Source organism: Zea mays, chromosome 2 (genome assembly GCF_902167145.1).
Source record: "Zea mays cultivar B73 chromosome 2, Zm-B73-REFERENCE-NAM-5.0, whole genome shotgun sequence".
Lineage (NCBI taxonomy): Eukaryota > Viridiplantae > Streptophyta > Magnoliopsida > Poales > Poaceae > Zea > Zea mays.
The window spans coordinates 167,384,659-167,407,661 of NC_050097.1; the positions used below are offsets into that span (position 1 = coordinate 167,384,659).

The 23,003-nt window shown below is 43.1% G+C and overlaps 2 protein-coding genes across 6 annotated transcripts; one reads left to right on the forward strand and one right to left on the reverse strand.

Moving 5' to 3' along the window:
- Positions 1-203: 203 nt before the first annotated feature.
- Positions 204-20,690, forward strand: LOC100383162 (RNA binding). 5 transcript variants are annotated; one of them, XM_008670157.2, is made up of 18 exons: positions 204-675; positions 1,760-1,830; positions 2,497-2,575; positions 5,388-5,470; positions 10,838-10,889; positions 11,833-11,900; positions 12,111-12,177; positions 12,258-12,337; positions 12,411-12,475; positions 12,611-12,673; positions 14,883-15,039; positions 15,162-15,239; positions 15,333-15,866; positions 16,041-16,220; positions 16,298-16,489; positions 16,955-16,990; positions 17,089-17,135; positions 20,302-20,690. In XM_008670157.2, the coding sequence occupies exons 1-17, from the start codon at positions 336-338 to the stop codon at positions 17,125-17,127; spliced, it is 2,184 nt and encodes a 727-aa protein (XP_008668379.1). In that variant the 5' UTR covers positions 204-335; the 3' UTR covers positions 17,128-17,135; positions 20,302-20,690.
- On the reverse strand, positions 18,084-19,168 carry LOC103647240 (uncharacterized). Its single transcript, XM_008671801.3, has 2 exons — positions 18,737-19,168; positions 18,084-18,656 (listed from the first exon to the last, which is right to left on the reverse strand). The coding sequence occupies exons 1-2, from the start codon at positions 19,166-19,168 to the stop codon at positions 18,084-18,086; spliced, it is 1,005 nt and encodes a 334-aa protein (XP_008670023.1).
- Positions 20,691-23,003: the final 2,313 nt, after the last annotated feature.

Consider the following 23,003-nt stretch of genomic DNA (forward strand, 5'->3'; position numbering starts at 1 on the left):
TGTGTGATATATAGATACCATAGCAACACACAAACAACTAACTAGTAAGATATAAGACGTGATATGGATCGACTGGAGACCGCCTTAGGGCCCATTCGCTTGTATAGAAATAAACCCGGATTCATTCCAACTCATCAAATCTATATAAATTATAGAAATAATCCGACTAGAAATCAATTTGGAGCTCCCATCCTTAAAAAAAAAAACGAACAGTTCCTTACTACAATAGCAAGTACTAGCGATCTAGCGTGCATCGCCAGCCCGTCCCACTATCGCCTCTCCTCTCATTCTCTCGTGCTCTCCACCCGTTTCCCGCAAAACCCTAGCTCTGCGACATGCACCGCGGCGGCGATCGCTCCGGCGGCCCCTCGAGCGGCGGAGACCGCTCTGGAGCCCGGTTCCAGCGGGGTCCCTCCCGCTGGTCTGGCAGCAGCGGCGGCGGATTAGGGGGTAGCCCGCCCAATCGCTACTCCTCCCGCGGCGCGGCAGATGGAGGTGGTGGAGGGGGCGGTGGCAGTGGCGGTGGCGGGAGGTTCCACCCTTACCGTGGTTCTTCCGACTATTCTAGCGGCGGTGGAGGGTACAGAGGCGGTAGTGGCGTTGGTAACGACTTCGGCGACCAGAGGCAACGTTACGGCGGCGGCAACAGAGGCGGAGGCCGTGGGGATTTCCAAGGTTCGTTCCAAAAGTATGTGGGTCTTTTGGCTGCTATGCGATTATTAAAAGTTGTGCCATCCCATGATGGGGAACTTGGGCTTGGTTAAGCGTAGCTAGGGTTTTGGTGCTGATAGAAAGGTGGGTTTGCTACATCAGATTATTGATGCAAATTCAATCAACATCCTCGTAAGTTACTTGGTAGAACTGACAAGTCAATTTTTGGACCTAACAAGTATGCTGAAGTTCAGAAAGCCAAGCAGGATTCAGATGTGTAATACGGTCACAGCTGAATGTGCATGATTGACAAGACCACCCAACCTTTTGAGTAGACGAGCTGCTAAGTGGACCTTTTGAGTAGACGAGCTGCTAAGTGTTTTTGGATGTAGATGGTGCACCTTGTCCAGTTTTTTTACATGTGAAGGGAGGGACAGCTATAGTTCTCCCTCGATGCATGGTTAACTTTTGTAACAATATGAAATTGGATTTATTTTCTTAGGTTTTTTATTGATATAATATGTTGTAAATTTGTAGAATCTGCAGTTTAGTTTAGACAGATCTGTTTATTCTGACATTTGTATTCAGCTAATTAGATTGTGGAAGTGCCAGTTATGGTTAGTTTTACCATTGGTCCCCAAACATCTCAAAACTTCACTGTCAAATGTCGACAGGTTTACCATTTGTCCCCAAACATTGCACCCGACATCTCAAATTTTTAGTTGGAGTTAGGTACTTAACTTTTGTTTTAGTTTTCCCTTTTAAGTTTAAAGTTTATTTTTAATCCAACACTACAAGGAACTCAAAACTTCAATTGTGAATAGGTTTACCTTTGGTCTCCAAACAACCGTTAGGCATCTCAAAACTTTAGTTAGAGTTGGGTTACTTAACTTTATTTAATTTTCCTTTTAACTCAAGCTTCCTTTTCAATCCAACATTATACAGCAAAGGTATTGCTAAAAAATGTTGAATTTATCATTCCATGGTAGGAAGACCATATGGAAAAGTGCTGTATGTGATTGAGCTTAAGTGGAAAAAAATAATTTTAATTCTAATCTCTCACCATTTCTTTGTCAAATATTGATATTACTCTTGAAAGTTCCTGCAGATCATGATAGTAGAAGTAACTATGTCAAACTTTTTGTCGGATCTGTTCCGAGGACAGCGACTGAAGAAGACGTGAGCATTACTTCCATGCTACTATCTTGTCTTCTTGCGTAATGATTTTTATTTTTTCTAGCATCTTTTATTTGAACTTTATTCTGGACACGATTTTATTTGTACTTATGGTGTGTTATCATTGTTTATCACCGTGCACAAAACAAACTAGAAGCTTCTAACTAAGACCCTGTTTGGATCCTGTACGGTCCAAAGTTGGCTAAAGTTAAGGACTAAAACTTTAGACCACTTCAGTTCACTTGTGTGGTTTAAAGGTTTTGTGAGGTTGGCTAAACTTTAGATAACACTTAGACCTGTTTGGAGCCTCAAGAGCTAATGTGACCATGGGATCCAAGCAGGGCCTAAGTTCTTGAAGGTAGCTTATATAAGATAAAAGATTCAAAAGCTTTTTTGTCATATAATGTTCATAGATATATAAATTTGAGTGAATTATTGGATTTTTAGGATTCAGTCAAAGCGGCATCAAGACAATCATTTCTTACACCTTTTCTTGTCAGTTCCAGCCACCAATTGTGATCATTGTATCAGTTACTTTCTTATTGGCTAACAAGTTGATTGTTGAATAAATCTAGTCAAATATGCATTTTTCTGTGCTTGTGATGCTTTATTTTTCTATTATTTATATTTTTGTATTGTTCAGTTTGTGACACATTCTTGTGTCTTCAGGTTCGTCCTTTATTTGAGGAACATGGAGATGTTCTTGAAGTTGCTCTAATTAAGGATAGGAAGACCGGTGAACAACAAGGTATGCTATGTCTTTGTTTTTCTTGTATTATCACAATTGAGTATCTCTTTTGTTTTCAGGTTTCTGAGAGGTTATAGGAGCAACAAGGTTGCATCTTCTCTCAGTTAGATTGGCGGTTGTTGATTTTCATTTCCTGCGCTTCCATTCTGTCCGTCTCCTGTGGATTCAGTAGAAGACTAGAATGGACGCGACTAACTGCCCGCTGATTACTGGAACCTAACTAGCCACAACTTCACTGCTACACAAGGCAGCAAATTTGGTACCAACAGCTGTGTTTAGATGATATTGACCTTCTGGATGTCCTGTAGTTCTAGAACAATGAGCTTGTAGTTTCACCTTTGCATCTGTGTGCCTTGATTTTGTTGCAAGAACTTATATAATCTTATAATGAATTAATACAAAATTCTCATCCTCTGCCTTTCATGGTTTAAGATTTATTATCCATGTAATCATGAATTGCATATGATGTGGGATTCCTTAATGTAAGCGATTGAATCCCTCGATATGAGTTATTGGATGATGCGGTATAGCTGCATATTGCTGTCACGATTGATGGCAGGTGGTGTGTGGTGTTGATGACCTTCTACTGTTTGGAAATTGTATGTTGCGCACCGTCAATCTAGATTCATCTGATTTGATGGATACCAATGTTTTCATGGGTGGTTTGACAACCTGGTACTTGAATATTATGAATCTTGTGAGTTGTGGCTTTGACTGTGGTATGTTCTTGCTATATGCAATTTGTGGATATTTGGGTGTAACTTTTGGACGTGTTTAGTGTTTCCCTTACTGGATGATGTTGCTTGACACGACAGCGGTTATGGTGATATTTTCTGTTGGCATGAAATATCTACATAAATGTAATTTTTGTAATAATTCTTCCAGCTAACGGTAAGCTTGTCTGATGTAGTTCACAATGGTCCTTAAAGTTCTGTAACATGGATTTGAATGTTGATGACACATGGTGATGTACCAGTGCTGTGCGTCTTACATCTAATGTAAACATGGTCACTTAGCCAATGACGCTTTATCTGTTCTGTGTGATGATCGTCACTTAAAGTACTTGGCTCGCAGAAATATTATCTGTGTAACCGCTGTCTGAAGGGTCAGTGTTAAGCCTATACTGGATTGGATCATTTGACACGCAGCTGATGAGAATGCGCGAGAAAGTCCTTGTGCCTGAACTCTTGTATTGGTCTTTGTTGCTGCTGCTTATGATATCTTTGGAAAAAAAATGAAGCTGAATACTGATTCTGGCCACATTACTTATGTGATATAAATGCACATCTGTATTCAAAGCCTTCATCATCCATGATTTGGTTTGACACTTCAATGTGAACCAATCTGCAGTTTAAGATCACATGGTGGATGCGTTAGATGGATGGAATCTGTTTGTCATTATTGCTGGTGTACTTTGGTGCTGGTGTACTTTGGTGCTCAGCAACTAGTGGACGCTTTCTTCTGACAGATGATACTCATTTAATGGACTAATAACTTTATACTTTCTACCTAAAGGGTTTCATGCATGCTATCATATACTGGTTGAATTGGCATTGAATTCGATTTGATTGTTTCTTTTCATCCGTGATTAACTGCATTATGTAACAAATTTTTTCTAGAAACCGTTTGTGTCATTGCCACAGCCTCTCATTGTATCATTCTTTTCTCTGAGTGATGTTCTGTGTTCTGTCTAGACTATTTGCGTATTATTTACCATGCCCTTCACGGTTTTTTCATTTTCTATTGAATGCATCTTCATCAGATGCTGCTTTAGAAGTGTCACCATGGAACACCATATATAATTTGGTGATTTTGCTTGTTCAAAGGTCAAACCATTTTGATGGCTTGTCTTTTATGTTTAATTTAGTATATACACAAGATATCAGCTTGTCGTGGTACCTAGTTTAATCACCACAGTGCTGCTTTGTTTTACTTTTATCAGCTTATTGAAGCTTGACTTTTTGGCAACTGCTATGTGAGATTGTTACTTACTGCTATCAGAATATGCTGTATGAGGATGATGATGATGGATTCTTGTTAATAATTTTTACTGCATTATAAATTGAATATACTGGGAGCATGGCTAAACCTTCTGCAGTTCAACCCTAGCAATTTTCTTGGACATGTTGATGGCCAGTTTCTTATAACTTCAACACTTGATATTTGTTGCTCATTCCGTGACATGTATGATTATTACTACTTGTATTTGCAATTTTGGTGCATCAGTGCTGTGTTAAGGCCCTGTCACCGTTTGCATTTTCTGCACGAAATGTCATCCTAAGCGCAAACACAGTTCTAATTATACCACATCTGAGGAGTTTGGCTATCCTTTGATGTGTGAAGTGCACTTATTTTCTTCATTCCATGTAATGCATTTGGGTGTCACAGTGTCACTAAAATTTTATTGTAACCAGCTGTAGTGTGTTAAACTGATGCACCTGATGTTTTATGTTTTAGGTGTAACTTCTAAGTTGAGGAGTGTCTGTTGGTGTTTCAAATACAGAGAATAACTTAAATTGATATTATGACATGTTCTGCGAAGTCTTTATAATATTTTTGTACGCTTCTCATGCTTTCCTGAATGGTGCTCTTGAACTGTGAAACGGTCTTGGTGGTTTTCTTAATTGTTTAGAACAGCTATATAAAACAAATGTTAGGCGAAGTTTATGTGCCTGCTTAAATCTAACATATCTTCTTCGTGCCTGCTGTTTACTGACTAACTATTATGGCATATATATTACTATATATCAGATCACAATGAGGTATACAGAAAATAGTATCTGACTGGGTAATTTACATTTTGCATTCCCAGGTTGTTGTTTCGTTAAATATGCTACTTCTGAGGAGGCGGAGAGGGCCATCAGGGGTCTGCACAACCACTACACTTTACCTGGAGTATGTATTGTTAGACTATTTGTGTGTGTTATGGGCCTAGAGCCCGACCCATTATGGGTAGACTATGGGGCTGATTGGTTGCTAGACTATTTGTGTGTGTTATGGGCCTAGAGCCCGACCCATTAGGGGTAGACTATTTGGCTGATTGGTTGCTCCTTCCCAACTCAGCCAGGATGGCATCCAGGGCCAGGCCAAGTGCGGCCGTGCTGAGCTCATGCAACTATTGCTGTTTTTTTACTCTTTCTCTAGTTGTACAAGCTGGATTCAACTGTTGATTGGTTGGTTGGGTTAGGAAAGAGATAAAAAATAAAATAAAATATTTTATACATCAAGTGGGATCTAGTTTGTTCATAAAAATGCGAAGATCACAAAAATAAAATCGATATATTAATTAGATGTATTAATTAATAGATATGTAAAAACATGATGTTTCCACCCAGCTTGGCTCAATTGAGATCTCCAAATCGAGCTTCTCGACTCAGCCTGGCTTTGGACGCTTTAAAGTTCGTGCGGGCCTGGCTCCTCCACTTGTACGCCAACCAAGTGAAACAGAGGTTACACCGACCGGGCCTGGCCTTTGGTCGGGCAACCAATCACACCCTATATGTACCTCTTGTAACACTTAAGCCTATATATGGATTAGGGTTTTTCCACTCACTCTAACATGTTATCCGACCAGGTTTCTGCTCCCCTAGCCGTCGCTGCCAGGCACTGGTGGCCGTCGTCGCTGGCCACGACCTCAGGGCTGATGCTCCCCATCCCCCTATAGGCTCGCCTCCTCTACTCCCCTCTCCAACTCGCTGATGGGCCTTTGTAGCTGCTAACGATCATCTCTTCTCTATCACCGCCCCTGCATTCACCTCCATGCCGCCATCGCCGCTCGGACGTGAGCACTTCCCCATGGTGCTATCGTTGTCGCTGGAGCTTGGGGAGCCCTTGCCGCCCCTCCCCTGCTCCTCCTGGCTTGGCTCGCCCGCCTCTGCTCTTGTGGCTGCTGGCCCTAGGGATAGGGCTCGACGTCATTGCCATCGGGGCCTGGGCTACTCCCACCATCACTAGGCCTTAGGCGGCCCTTGTTGGCCTGGCTGCCCCAGCAGGGCCACTGGCCTAGGTGTGGGCCTGACTGAAGCTGGCCTGGGTGCCACGACCCACGTCGGGCTTGGACGTGGGCAGCCTGGACGTCGCTTCTATCCTGGGCGCGTCTCCCACCATCTTGGGTGCCTCGTCCTAGCCCCTTTTGTCTTTTGTGCCTTCGCCGACTGTTCGTCCCACCTTCGACATTGTGGCTACCCACTCCACCCTTGCCATAGCCCTCCCAATTCCTGTGGTAGCTGCCCGCGAATGGGAGTGGGTTGTAGTCCTTGCCTGGGAGCACGAATGCACGCGGGTGGATGATCTTGCCCCACAGCTTGTCGAGGCTAAGCGCCATCTCATTGGCTCTCCAAGCCTCGATCTCCCCCTACGTACCTGATGATCGATCCCCTCTTCGGCGTACAAGGCCGTCATCACCAACCTCCACGACCAGGCGACGGGTGTTAACATATGATATCTGGTTCCCATCCTCCTTAATCCGACTTCCTCCTACTCCTGATGGCGCGACCTCGCCCTTCTCACGCTGCAGCGCTACACCTTGGATGACCACATCCTCACCGACATGACATCCCTCAATATCCCCTCCTGGCGGTGAATGGATAGTTTGGTCCTCTCGTGGATCCTTTGGATGGGAACTGTTGAGCTACAAAACGTCGTTTGCGAGCGTGGTGGCACTGTCTGCTAGGACTGGGTTGCCATCAAGGACCAGTTCCTCGGTAACCACAAGGCTCGTGCTCTCCACCTCAACGCCGCCTTCAGAAACTTTGTCTACGGGGACCTCTCCGTCATCGAGTACTGTCGCCTTTAGAACCTCTGTAGGTGATTCGGTCCTTCCCAGGCCCTTTCGTCTATGCAAAGTTCTTGTCGTCCCCGACCACATTGTTCAGAATCTTTTATCTGTTCGTCAGTTTACCATCGATAACTCTTGCTCTATTGAGTTTGATCCTTTTGGCTTGTTTGTGAAGGATCTCGTTACGCGGAGTCTCCTCGCCCGCTGTGATAGCTCTGGTTCCTTGTACACCTTGTGGCTACCTGCGTCCAGTCCACCACCCATTGCTTCTGCTACACTAGCGACCTTGGTCCTTGTCTCAATTGCACACCTTGACTACTACCACTCCATCCAACACTTGGTATCGTTGACTCGGTCATCCTAGTCCTGACGTGTTGTCTAAGTTGTGTAGTAGTTCGGTCATGTCTTGTACTAGGGGCACTTCTGAGCATCTATGCTACGCCTGTCAGCTAGGTCATCATGTCTGACTTCCTTTCCCTAGCTTCTCTTCTCAGGCTGTGCTTAATTTTGATCTCATACATATGACTTGTGGCCCTCTTCTGTTTTCAGTGCTTTAGGTTATAAGGCCATCTCCAACAGCTTACCCATCTTCATACCCATATTCCCATACCCATATTCAAGCTCCACTCTGCGAACAATGCAGTCTACAGTGCAAAACAATGTTTTGGGTGACCATATGGGTGAACTGTTGGACACGGTTTAAGTATTACTTGGTGCCTTGGTGGTGTCTTGATGATTGCTCTCATTATCCGTGGACGTTCCCCTTATGTTTGAAGTCTGATACGTTTTCGGCTCTTCACTTCTTCGCTTTGGTTTCCACCTTAGTTTGGTCGCACCATTAAATCATTCAGTGCGACAATGGTCGGGAGTTCGACAACTCTTGGCCGTTCTTCTTGTTCCATGGTGTACAACTCTGTATGTCTTGTCTTTACACTTCTTCCTAATTTGGCAAGGTTGAATGTCTGATTCACACTACTAACAACATCATGTGCTCCTTGCTCATCTAGGCCTTCGTTCTTGCTCGCTATTGGGCTGAGAGCCTCCACACGCCACCTACATGCTCAATCGCCTTCTTACTAAGGCGATTAGCCCACCTACACTCCACTTTGCTCTCTTTGGCACCACTTGTACGACATCTTCGTGTCTTTGGGTATGTGCTATCCCAACCTTTCCGCCACTGCTCCCCATAAGCTTGTCCTTCGATCCTCTCGCTGTTATCCTTGGTTACTTCCTTGATCTTACCACTCATCGCCTCTTGATCTCCTGTCACATTGTTTTTGCCGAGGTGGAATTCCCCTTCTCGTCGCCCTCGACCACCACTGTCGCCAGCCACCTCGTTTTCCCCTTGCAGGTTCACCTAGTCTTCTCCCCCCTACAACACCAGTGCCCCCCCATAACCCCTGTGCACCCAAACTTCCCAGGCTGTCCTACCACCCCTAGTCGACCCACGTGCCTCCTTTCTGGCCCCCGCTACCTCGGCGACACTGCCTTCGACCGTGACTCCTCCAACCTTGCCCTCAATACGGTCACCTGCTCGATTCTCTCGTCGGCCATGACTTCTCCACGGTATGCTGATCTTGTGCATGCATATCAACTATGTGCACGGGTGTGCCCCGCCTCGCTCTCTGTCTAAGCCGATGGTGTACCACCCTCCTCTTCTTCACCGAGACCCGCCATGTTCACCCCATGGTGACTCGACATGCCATTGGTGTTCTTCGCCCGATCGACTGCTTTGTTCTTTTTGCGACATTCTCTTCACCAATATCTTTCGTGTTGTCTTCCATTTACCTTTCCCTCATCGATCCTCTTTGGCGTCACACTACGGAGGAAGAGTATCATACCCTCCTTGCCAACCACACTTGGGACTTGTGCCTCGTTCCCTGATGACAATGTGGTGACTGGCAAGTGGGTCTAGATCCATAAGCGGAAGGAGGATGGTTCTCTGGACTGGTACAAGGCTCGCTGGGTCCTTCAAGGCTTCACTCAACCCTCTGGAGTTGATTATGATGAGACTTTTAGTCTTGTGGTGAAGACTCTTATCGTTCGTGCCGTGCTCTCACTTGGCTCTCTCCCTCTCTTGGCCGATTCATCAGTTGGACATCAAAAACATGTTTCTCCATGGGACTCTTATAGAAACCATCTATTGCAGCCAACCTACTGGTTTTGTTGATCCTGCACACCCTTCCATGGTATGCAAACTCAACAAATCCCTCCATGCCCTAAAGTATGCCCCATAGCTTAGTATAGTCGGTTCACCACTTATTTGCTCTCGCTGGGATTTCCCAAAACGAAGTTTGACATCTACCTGTTCATCTACTAGTGTGGCGGTGACACCATGTACCTCCTACTATATGTTGATGATATTGTGCTCATTGCATCTTCTTTGGTTCTGCATCGGATCATTACCGCCCTTCAACATGAGTTCGCAATGAAGATTTTGGGTCCTCTTCACTACTTTCCAGGATCACTGTTTAGCATTGCCCGACTAGCCTCTTTCTCCATCAACGTTAGTACACCCTAGATATCATGGAGCGCGCTAGCATGCTGTTAGCGCATGCTAGACTGTAAGATACTAAGATGTGTGCTACCTCGGTGGACACACATGCCAAGCTCTCCTCTCAGTGACCCCGTTGCCTATCGGAGCCTTATTGACGTTCTTCAATACTTCACCTTTACCAAACCCGACATTGCGTATGTGGTCTAGCAGGTATGTATCTGCATGCACGATCCCCGGGAGTCGCGCGGTCAAGTGGATCCTCTGGTACCTTGAGGGTACTGTTGACTACTGGCTTCTTCGTTGCTCCTCCACACTTGAGCTTGTTGTCTACACCGACTCTGATTGGGCTGGGTGCCTGGACACCTGTCGGTCCACCTTCGGCTACACGGTGTTCCTTGGGGATAACCTCTTCTCTTGGTCCTCCAAGCGGTAGCCCGGGATTCCCACTCTAGTGTTAAGGCCGAGTACCGGGCTGTTGCTAATGGTGTGGTTGAGGCGTGCTGGCTACGCTAGCTCCTTCTGGAGCTTTACAACCCCCTCTTCAGGAGCACACTTATCTACCGCGACAACGTCAGCACCATCAATCTCTTTATCAACCCCCGTCCAACATCAGCGAATGAATCATGTTGAGATCTATCTTCACTTCGTCCGTGAGCACGTGGCCGTCAAGGATGTTCGTGTTCATCATGTCACGACGCACTCGCAGTTTGTCGACATTTTCACTAAGGGTCTTCCCTTGTTCTTGGATTTTCGATCCAGTCAACATTTGTCGTGGCTAGAGTTTCGAATGCAGGGGGTGTTAGATTATGTGTGTGTTATGGGCCTAGAGCCCAGCCAATTAGGGGTAGACTATATGTACCTCTTGTAACACTGAAGCCCATCTATAGATTAGGGTTTTCCCACACACTGTAATATGTACCTTGTAAGCTATTTGTTAAGCACTGTTCTTTATTTGCTGATTATTTACTATAAATCCTTTTATTTTTAGGCAATGGGCCCTATTCAAGTTAGATATGCTGATGGTGAAAGGGAACGACATGGTAATGCTATGATCTTTAGTAGTTTACCTATTAATGACCTGTGTATGTTGTATATTATACTGGTTTTGAGGCAACCTTAACATGCCTTGCTTTATATGCACATTTTTTTGAAAATTCTATGATTATTATTTTATTTAAACCATATGTTCAAAAGGTGCATATTCAACACTAGTTCTTTTTTCTCGACTATGCTGGAGAGATGCACATTGCATTAATAATAAGAGAGTACAAAACACCCTCTACACCCATAGTCCCACACACAAATACCTCTACATAGTGCCAGCTTCTCTAGATTTTGGCACCGTATCTCTACATGTCACTTATCACATTGTTTGTTATAGCATACTAGTATGCAAAGACAACGAAATGGGTCTCTAGCTGAGTTGGTTAGGTGATCTGAGCAGTACTCTTTAGGTCTTGAGTTTGACTCCCCGTGGGAGCGAATTTCAGGCTGGATTAAAAATAATCCCCACGTCTGTTCTACACTAAAGCATAGGTCTAAGGTTTGGCCTTGGCCGTGGTCGTTCTCATAGGCTACGGTGTCACTGTGTATGGGTGGGGCATGGGTTTGGGGGTTTTCTTGACCTTGTATGAGAGGCTCTTCTTAATACAATGCCTGGGGTTGTCTTACCCCTGAGTTTTTTAGTATGCAGTGGCAAATTTATTGTGCATTCCCAATCTTGTTTTTACATTGCACAGTTACATGTATGTGTTCCTTGATCAATTTACATGTGACTTTTATTCTGATTCTGCATTTTTTTCTTTATCTGAAAACACTATTCATTCAAGGATTCTTTATTATTTTGTTCTTGTAATCTGAGTTATGTAATCATATTTAGAAAGCAAACTAAGCTTGGTTCGTTAAAATAGTTGTTTTTCTTCAGATCTTTTGTTTGTGGTACTTATTGGGCAATCTCATCAGTTTCTGTGACAAATTTACTAGGGGCCATCGAGCACAAATTATTTGTTGCGTCCCTCAATAAGCAAGCAACTCCAAAGGAGATTGAAGAGGTAAGTAGGTTGAATTTCTTATTTTCCTTTCTGTTCCTTGATGATTTCGCGATTTGCTTATCTGAGAGGGTAGTATAGATTTAGAAAGTACTGCTCGGTGTCAATAATCAACTGTGATGCTGTACTCTTATCTGCATTTGAGGACATGATTAACACAAATTTAGTAGCTTGCTTTTCCAAGGATTGATGATAAAGGCATACAATTTTCAGATATTTGCCCCATATGGTCATGTGGAAGATGTTTACATTATGAGAGATAGCGTGAAGCAGAGCCGAGGTTTGTGAATACGTGTTTGCTTTAGTTATACTGTTCCATTGCAACCTTTTGTTTTAACTTGTAATATATGTAATATAAAGGTTGTGGCTTTGTCAAATTCTCATCAAAAGAGGCAGCAGTGGAAGCTATGAATGCCCTTAGTGGGACTTACACAATGAGGGTAAATTTCTCTGCCAACTGCCATATTGTGTTTAGCTTTCTGGATACTTATGATGTATTTGTTTCTGTATTAGGGGTGCGAGCAACCATTAATCATTAGATTTGCTGATCCTAAGAGGCCTAGACCTGGAGAATCAAGGTGATTAACAACTGTGACTGTCTTTGTTGCATATCATATGCTATTTTATTTACTCAAGATTAAGTATAATCATTTTTTTGATGAAACAAGTATAATAATTACCATTCCTATTTTCTGCTTTACCTTCCTGGTTAGGGGTCGCCCTGCATTTGGAGGTCCTGGTTTCAGTCCTCGATCGGATGCAGCACTTGTTATCAGGTGTCAGTTCACTACTTATTCAGTATTTTTTCTCAAGAACATTTAAATTAAGATGTTAATGAGATGAAACTGGCATGGTCCCCTCGCACACGAGTTGCTGATGCTAAGGGTGTCTACTGAAGTGCATTTGTCGAAACGAAATATTAACTCCGGAATAACACAATAGCTCTGAAATAATCTGCAAAAGATGTTTAGTGCGTGTTTGTTTCAGTTTAAATGCAGATTCTGATCGCCAGAAGCTGTTGTGGACTGCCAAACACCCAACTTTTTAGCCTGCTTCTATGGGAATCACTTTGGTGAAAATCATCTAAAATCAGCGTGAACACACAATCGGTCAAGTCGTCACGATAGGAGGAATCTGTCACTTCTTAGACCTAAACCCTATGGACCCCTTCATCTTTCTCCGACGTAATCCCCACGATACTCAGATTCTCCCCACAGCCAGATTCTCCCTACAGACAAATTCTCAGCAAAGCTCGTCAGAAAAAAACTGAACCAAACAAGCCCTTAGAGTAGGGATGGATAAGGTATTATGATATATAGACAACAATGAAATGACTGAAAGTGAAACAAGTGCTAGCTTCTGTGTATTTTCTACCTTACCTAATCTGTCTAAGAATCAATTGAACTAATTTCTTAATCATATCTTCTGCTCCTTTTTTATATATGTCATCTAAGTCAAGCTATTTGTTTATCTTCGAACTAATTAGCTTGTCCTAAAGGTCTAAATGGCTAAACATATTATATTTACATTTTTTTTTCAAAAACGTAGGAGAACTGTGTATCTTTATAGATAAGATAGAAGAAAGGGTCTTACAAGTGAGGTACAAGTTAGGGACACCTGCACCCACACGCACACACGGACAAACAAAACAAACAGCAGATTAAAACAAAAACAATCAATTATGGCTCGACCTGACCTCCTTAAGGGCATCAGCTAGTCCTAAGACACCTAGCTGCTTTGCCCCAGCCATCACCCAACAGGATAATTCTTTTAGGAAGCTACTTTTCATCTTTCCGAAGGAGGGTGACTCTATCAAAAACAACCTGGTTCTTCTGCAGCCATAGACACCAAGCCCCGAGTATGACAGCGCTGTTAAGGCCCTTCTTCATGTCTTTGTGACTCCTAGAGCTCACTTCTCTCCACCAATGTGCAAAGGTGGAGGCCTTCGAGACTGGAGTGAGATGCCCTAAGCCAAAGGGGGACAAGATGTTGTACTAAAACTGCCGAGCAAAGACACGAGACGTCAGGAAATATTGAATTGTTTCTTTGTCTTCATCACAAGGAGGACAAGCTTCAGGATATGGAAGCCCGTTCTTGTGTAAACTGTCAGCTGTTCAGCATTTATTTGTTATGGCCAGCCAAAGGAACAACTTGCATTGGGGGGGGGGGGGGGGGAGATTTCCACAATCTTTTCCAAGGTTCAAACTTGATGGACCCCATGAGAAAAATCTTACAGCAGGATTTCGAAGAGAACCGACCAGAAACATCATGCCTCGGTTCATGTTTATCCTCTTCATTGGTCAGGACCACCTGTTGTAAAGCATCCCATCAGAGGAGGTACTGCTGAATACCAACTGGAGAGTGGTGAGCTGATGTCTCTAACCCACGAATTGAGATGAAGAGCCTGGGCAACCAGTCTGGAAGCAATAGCCTTTTATCAACTTTAGCAGTCACTTCCGGAGCAAGGCATAAAATGGAGTTTCCATTCAGACACTTATCACTTCAGAAGAGTGTGTTACTGCCGTTTTCCACCTGAGTGACCATTGAACAATCAAATAATTTGTTGACTTGCGACTGAATAGGGAGGTCAAGACCACCCCACGGTTTGTTTTGTCCAGTCTTCTGAAACCACAACCATGGCATTTGTAAAGCCCAGCCCTTGAATTGTAAGTTGGGGATTCCAAGTCCCGCAAAATTCAAAGGGCTAGTGACCTTATCCCATGCCACCAAACAGCTGCCTAAATACTTAGAGAGAAGGGCAGGCCTGGTGTGGTGGTGAGAGCTGTTTCACTGATTCACCAGGTCACGGTTTTGATGCAGTCTCTCCACATTTACGGGGGAAGGCTTGCCTCAGTTTATCCCTTTCCCTAGATCCCCCTCATATGGGAGCCTCCGGCACTGGGTTTGCCTCTTTTTACAGAGTACTTGAAGAAGTTTAGCAGTTCATCTGAGGTTTCTTATTGCTATTCATTATTTGTAATGCAGGCCAACAGCCAATCTTGATGAATCTAGGGGTCAGCATATGCTTCCTGAATCTTGGCGTCCATCAAGTCCAAGGCCAATGGCACCTAACCAATATAATAATTTTGGATCTGACAACCCCTTGGCACTTAGTGGTGGCACTGTAACATCAGCAGATACTGTATGTTTCAAGTCGATCCTTTGTTATAGTTTTACTTCTGTTGTATGTTTCAAGTCTGTTCATTGTTAAGGTTTTACTTTTGTTTAGTCCATTTCCCAATCATTGGCTCCAAAACATGACAGGCTACTTTTCGGCCTCCGATGTTCCCTGGAAATGGCTCCTTGTCAAATCAGACGGCTGTGCCAACTTCGTCACACATGGTATAATTTGGAATATTGTTACATCCTTTTATCTCATGATTTTCCTTTAATGGAAATTTTCTGTCATATAGTGATGAACACTCCGCTTTTTAGGGCATGAACACTCCCATGGTACAAGAACACCATCTACGAGGCCAACAGATCCCATCCCTGCAAAAGCCACCTGGTCCACCACAGAATTTTGCTGTACAACTGCAGAATGCACAGCCAGGACAGCCTCTGCAGGGGCATATTCCACAGATTGGGCAGCTTCAGGCCCCACAATCCACGGGACCTGTTTCATTTGGCCAGAATATTTCATCTATGCAATTACCTGGTCAACCTCCTGCATCACAGCCATTGATGCAACGGAATGCTTCTCTAGGTGCTTTACATGCCCCTCCATCTGGACAATCCAATCCAATGCAAGCTGTCCCTGGCCAGCAGCAACTTCCCACCAGTGTTGCTCCCCAAATGCTTCAGCAGTCGATGCAGCAGATGCCTTCACAAGCGCCACAGTTGCTGCTTCAACAGCAGGCAGCTTTGCAGTCTAGTTATCAGTCTTCACAGCAGGCGATTTATCAGCTTCAGCAACAGCTACAACTAATGCAGCAGCAGTCTAACCTAAATCAGCAACCCTCTGCGCAGGTAATTTTCTCATAGCTACAACATTAGACAGCAACTTAAATACTTAATGATATAAAACCACTGTGCATTTGTGCTTCCATTGTCATCATTTTTTTCTGTTGCTGTTCTCTGTTGGATCTGTTACATATTCAGTTAAAATGCATTAAGAGCTTCTATGTAATTCTTCATTTTCAGTCTGGGCAGCCAGTGCAATCCAGTAACACTGGTGATCCGGGTGCCATTATTCCGACAAAAATTAATGCAATTTCGCAGCAGGTTGGTTCATCTGCAGTTTCTTCAACATGTAACTGGACAGAGCATACCTCCCCTGAAGGTTTTAAGTACTACTACAATAGCATTACTCGTGAGAGTAAGGTGAGGAATGATTCTCAACTTGTTAAGTTTTAGCAAATTGTGTGGTTTATTCTTACGAGCTACTGTTGTCCCTGCAGTGGGAGAAGCCTGAAGAGTATGTGCTGTATGAGCAACAGCAGCAGAAACTGCTTTTGCTTCAACAGCACCAACAGAATATCGCTGTACAGCAACTGCAGTCACCGCCACAGGGTCAATCACTTCCATCCATGCAACCGATTCAACAGCTTCCCCAGGCACAAGGACAAACACAAATGCATATGAAACAGCAGGTGCACATGCTGTTCCGTTATAGTTCTGATTTGTGGGATATTATTTTTGTTCCAGATAGCAATCTATAGTTTTGTGTTGGTATTTTGCTTGTGTCCAGATATACTTAAAAGAGATCTCTTGGATGAACTGAAGTTATTCAAATGCATTCTCCTTTTTAGCATTGTTCTCACTAGATTACATCCTATATATTTGAATTAGTTGCTTTTGAATTTCATGTAAAATTTTATTTTACTATCTTTTTTAAGTGCGCATAATACAAAAGAGGATAAGGATATAACAGTTATATGTATTGAGCTGTCGGCTCTTATATTACCATCTTTTTAGTTGCCAGTTCTTGAAAATTTGCCTTGCCCTTTATTTTTTCTTCTTATGGTGTTATGTGTTATCATATAATAAAATTTGTTATATTCTAAATTTATGTAGCTTAAACTTTTATGCAGGAATTAAATTATTCTCAATTTCAGGCAGCTGGTTCCATTGATCCCAACAGGATTCAACAGGTAGTCTAGTTTATTGCATTATCTGAATGTTTCCTTAGCACTGTGACTACTATATTCATATTTCGAGTCATAACTCTTATTCTGGTGACAAATTGTAGGGCATTCCAGCTGCGCAAGAACGTGCTTGGAAAAATTAAGTCTGCAGGTAATCAGAATCGTTGTTCTTCCATCCGTCATCTGTGGATGTCCCCTTGATCTGAAACGTGAATTTGTGATACCCAAAGTTCTCATTATCTGTTGTTTGAAATGTAGTTTTTCTTAACCAATTAGTGCAATAGCCACAATGAATGATATACTTTAGATCGTAATATCTTATAAAAAAGAAGGGTAGGAATGGTCACTTGGTCAGTGGTGAGAGCTCTTGCTGAGTCGTTAGGGGCCTGATTGGTTTCCTTCTCCAACCAACCTGGCTCGCATTAGGCAACCAGGCTGGCTGGAGTCAGGATCCAAGCATGCAAGAGGGACTTGTTTGGTTGTTGTTTCCAGGGAATCTGGCCAAATGGAGATGGTGATTGGTTGCTAGTTTGTATATGTAAATTCAAAACAGATGCATCAATGGGTTTGTTTGGACGCCTGCATATATTCTGGTGTGGGCACCCCTGCACAGCAGTGGTGAGCTCACCACTACTATCCCAATGTCAAGAATACAATCAAAAGTAAAAAAACTAGTACATCATTGGCAATGGACATAAGCTCAGATTGTGTACAGCTCAGATTAGTAAAGATGCATCAGAACAACAAGAACATTGGCTAAAGGTCATCAGCTCTGATTAATAAAGTTGCATCAGAACAGCAAAAACCCAGTACAACATATCAGCCACATCCAGTCACAATGGAGAGCCTAGATAGAATAGGTTATGCAACAGTCTCTATGTAATTAACGCAGGATCAGATCAAGTGCATAATAGAATGCAAAGACCAGATCAACTGCACAAAAGAATGCAAGGTCAGATTCACTGCACAAAATATGTCGACACTAGGATCCTGCACAAAATGGGGCACTAGTGCTAAGTAGGGGTTCCTGCTGCACAAAATAAGCCACCAATTGCTGCCTGGACAAAAGTTTGATCAACCAGCACTAAAGCATTCAGAACTAGTTGTAGTAGTGCATGGCCAAGAAAGTCCTCAGCCATAACACACGGTGAGAATCAGACATCTGCACATATGCTGACCCAAGAGCCTTGTTGTCTGCTAGATGAGAGTAGGCAACAATCAAGGCTTCATCTGTGAAACCAGACACAAACATGACAGCAGCATAGAGGTCAGGATGGACATCTTCAACCTTGGTCTCCCTAATAGCTTCAGCTACATTGTTGATTGCAGCAGTCATGCCACTAAGCACAGTAGTATCCTCCTCAGTTAGCATTGTCCTCTTTCTCTTCTTGCCCACCCCAGAACCACTACGACCAGCATTAGCACCAGGATCCTGGTGGTTGCCACTACCCCCAGCTTTGCCACCAACATCCTGATGCTTGTCTTCATCCCCAAACCCTTTAGGAGACTCATCATACTTAAGAGAGCTCTCAGACCAGTCAGATGGAGATCCCAAAGGCTGATTAGAACCCATAGCAAACTTTCCTGTGGCTAGTCCATTGCCAAATGTAATCTGCATCTGCTGGTAGTTTTCTATTGGCTTATTCAAGAGTTCAGCATCCTTAGGGTGAGCCTAAAATGAAATGCATGTGAACTAATTAGAAACTATCCAATCTGAAAATGTTAAATTGTTATGCAACATGCCTACCACACCTTAACATAGCCATTATAGTGCTCTTCCTCTAGACTGATCATGGAGTTATCCTCATCCCACAAAGCGCCACTCATTTCTCTAAGCTTGGTCACTCTCAGCCACCTATTCCTCCACTTACGCAAGTGGTTATAGACTTGAGTCCTAGTCACATTATTTCCCGTGAACTCCTGAAGGTCCCTAGCGACTTGGTTTAAGTGGACCTCCTTGAAACCCTTATCTGTTCTGACCCCGGTTGAGATAAGTTGGCAGAAGCGGCGAAGAACAAATGAGGACATGACATTGGTCCACCTCATAGATTGCCTTGCTTGCTGGGCAGCGGTAATGACAGCTGCAGGAGCACCTACAGGCTGGCTACCAGCTTGCGCATCAGCTCGTGTTATAGCATTAGAAATGCTCTCATATAGTTCCATAATTTCTTGTTTTTCCTCCATGCCCTAATGTCAATGGTTGAACCCAACATGAAAAAAAAATTCAAGATGGTGAAGCTAGTAAAAAAAAATCATCATAGCATTATGTCCATTGCCTCAGCTAGTAAAAAAAATCATCATAGCATTATGCCCATTGCTTCAGTTAATGGAAGAAAATTCATCACATCAATATGCTCATTGCCTCAGCCAATAAAAAAAGATTGACCACAACAGTTTACTCGTTGCCTTAGGTAATAAAAAAGATTCATCACAGCAGTGTGCCCATGATAGTATCACAACTCAAGAAATAACATAAAACCTATTACATGATTCTAGGAGTGGCCCCTATTTGCCCTCATAAGATTAGCCAATTCATCCCTAAGTGATACACAAGCAGAGTTGTCATCCATTTTAACACCATGGCCATGGGATGCAATATTATTAGGCCATCTCCAGCAAGCCGTGTAAACGGCCGTGCAAAGTACTGTTTTGCACTGTAGATTGCACTGTTTGCAGAGTGGAGTTTGAAATAGGGATAGATTCTGCTAGAGATAGTCTTAGGGGGTGTTTGGTTTGAGTAATCACTCCATCCAAAATGTGGTGGTGCATCATGGGTCCATTCCTCAAATTTGGTGGGATGACCTCATTCCTCATATTAGTACTAACTAACTATAAGGAATGAGGTGATGATGGATCAACTCATTCCATTCCATAAACCAAACAAAAAAAAAGTGAAGAGTGAGAAGATGATGGACTAGCTCATTCCTCAAACCAAACAGCCTATTAGACTCCGAAGTAGTCTAGAGGAACAACCTCATCTACACCATGTGCAAGTATCCAATTATGTAAAATGCAACAAGCAAGCACCAATTTGACTTGTCCCGAAGGGATGAAAAGGTTTGTTGTCAAGTATCCTAGGTTGCTGTTTCTATGCAACCTCGACTTTTACAATGGAAAATCTTTCCTCCGTTTTGTATCTTTTTTAGACCCAACGGGTCTGCTTTTCTTTATTTTAAAAAAAAGAGAATAGTCCTATTTTGGCTTTTAGCTTACGGTCTTTATGTTTTCCTTTTCTGATCTTGATAGGATGCTGATCAATGAATGGCTTGCGTTTCCAGCTCTAACGCTTTGCTCGCACTTTACCCTCCATTTTTCAGGTCGCAATAATAAAGCGCTAGTCAAAGACTGGGGAAGTGTACAAGCCCTTGTGCTGCCCAATTTCAGTGCCTGCACAGCCTTTCGCCAACGCTGATGAGTGTAACTCCGGATTTAGATTTAGACTGATACGTAGATGGTAGATCCCGTATGTGTACATTGTTGCAACTTAGGTCATGTACTCGTGTATATTTTTCAGCGTGCTGCCGTGCTGGTGTCCGTACCTAGTTGGTAGATGTCGTCACTTGTGTTTTATTTTCGACTGTGGCATGATTTGTTATGTTCGGCACTACGTGTGACGCTCTGGTTCTTCGTGTGCTGTGTTGATAGGGGTTAGGAGGAACTCATGTTGACTCGCTGGCCATTTCTCAGAGTAAGCGGACATTTGACTCGCGAAGGACTAGTTTGGCAGTCAGATTTCCGGAGGGGAACTCGGCCTTTTTCGGGGGAGCGAAGCCCGCGTGGAAATAGTGCCCAGGGAAATTTTCCGGCCTATTTGGAAGCCAATCTGTCGGGCTAGTTCTCCCTCGACCCGACCAAAATATCCGGGGCAGCTTTCCACCAGCAGCGAGGCCGAACAGCTTTCCCCGCATACGAGGGGGAGGCGGCGCGAGCGACGCGAGTCGGACTTCTGCTGCCTTCGTCCACTCTGTTGCCGTCTATAACGCCGCTGCAGTCATCCCCAGTCCTCCCTCCCTCGACATGGTCACGACTGCTCCCTCCTCCACAGACGACGTTGACTAGGGTTTGTGCTCTCATCTGCGTTCTTCCTCTACTCACAGGGTTTGTGCTCTCATCTGCGTTCTTTCTCTACTCACACATGCTCTGTCATCTCCTCTGCTCTCTTTCAAGTTCCGCTCGGTACTAGCAGTGAGGTATTATAATCAGCCTCCTCCAAAATCAGCCTCCTCCAATCCAGGGATATTAACTATGCTTCCCTCTACTAGCGTCACATGCCAAGATTATTATAAATTCCTACTACGATCCAGGAATTTTTAATAGCAGTGTTGTGGCCGAGTTAATACATACAATCCACGGTAAAATTAATCTAGAGATATTTTATAATAAAAAGTCACATGCTAAGATCAATGGGTTTAGTACTAGCAGTGAGGCGGCACAGATAAGTTAGATCAGTTATTTCTTGTTTTCCTCCTTAACTATGCTTTATTCTTGTACGTATGCAATCTGAATTTATTTTGTTGATTCTTTATGCTTCGCTGTGAAAGCTGAAATGGGCGCGGATAATTATATGGTTTGATACTCTGAATTTGATTGTGTGAGCTAGGACACGGGATAAATAGGATATACATTTTTCCACATGTTCTATATGGATTATAATCTGGCCAACTTTATTTTTCTCCCTTGTATTTTTTTCCTAGGAGACGACCACGTAATCCTTTCATCTGTACCCATTGTGTGATCGAATGATCCCAGATTTGAATGGTCTTCATGTACCTTCCGGCTGTATATGTATATATGTGTTTCTGGTCTTTATTGGAATAGCGTGGTAAATTAAGTTTGTAGTGGCTAATAGAACCACCAGTAAAAAACAACTTTTACAGGGAGCTCATGTTTACCTCAGTTTCTTTACCTATTTTTTTATCTAAGAGACAAGAGATGATCATAGTTTCTCAGTTCTGTGCGCTTGTAATTTCATTATTAAGTGTGGTTCATAATGACGTATCCGGAGCTATATTGATTAACTGAACTGAACTGCTTTCCTGTTATGTGACACTCCAATGCAGTTTAACTGAACTAAATTGCTTTTCTGGTATTTTCTAAGTTCCTTTCATGTTATGTGACAGGTTGTTGGTCCAGGATAACTGAATTATCATCCTTGAATAGATAAGCTACCTAAGGTAACCAACTGTTCCTTCACTCTTGGATTTAATTGATTATTTTTCATGTTCTTTGACTGCAAACCAGTGGGAAAGTGTCCTAGGCTATCTTTTTAGGTATTGTGGCTACAAGAGATTTGAATTTCACATCCACTCAGCAAATGCCACCACCTTCTTTCATTCCTGGTGGCCCTCTTGCTGCCCCTCCTGGTGGACCTCTTGCTACAGCTTCCGCTTCTGCTCATTCGAACAGGAGTACCTCTGAACAAAGCCACTCTCCCTTGCACCCCCACACAAACCCATTCTCCATGGAATGGCAAAAAATATCAAATGAAGCTCAATCAAGACATGTAGAAGGTGGAAATGGGAGAAAGCGCAAGCAAAGCCAAATTGGAGCAGCCATTGAAAGTTTTGTGGATTTTAAGAGGAGTGCCACATCCAAAACACTCGAAGGTATTGAAGAAGTGTCTATATAAAAGTGTCTAGACAAGTTGGATATAATTGATGGGTTCACTGATGAGGATAGATCATATGCAATGGAGGTCTTTGAATCTGCGATAAACAGAGAGGTGTTTATGAAGTCAAAAAACCACAATGCTAGATTACTTTGGTTGAAGAGGAAAATTAGGTAAGTTCTAATTCTTAGTTTCTATGCAATTGAAGTTTGTTTATATGATTATTGCTGATTATTTTTCTCCACAGTTCTTGTAGAGCGCTCGCTACTATCATGTGATGTGAGGTGAATGTGGCGATGAAGAGATGGGCTTACATGTATTCACTGTATTACAAGAATTTGCAATCGTGTATATATATAATCTGCTTTTGTATTTCACATTTACTTCACATCTAGTCTTTCTAAGATAATG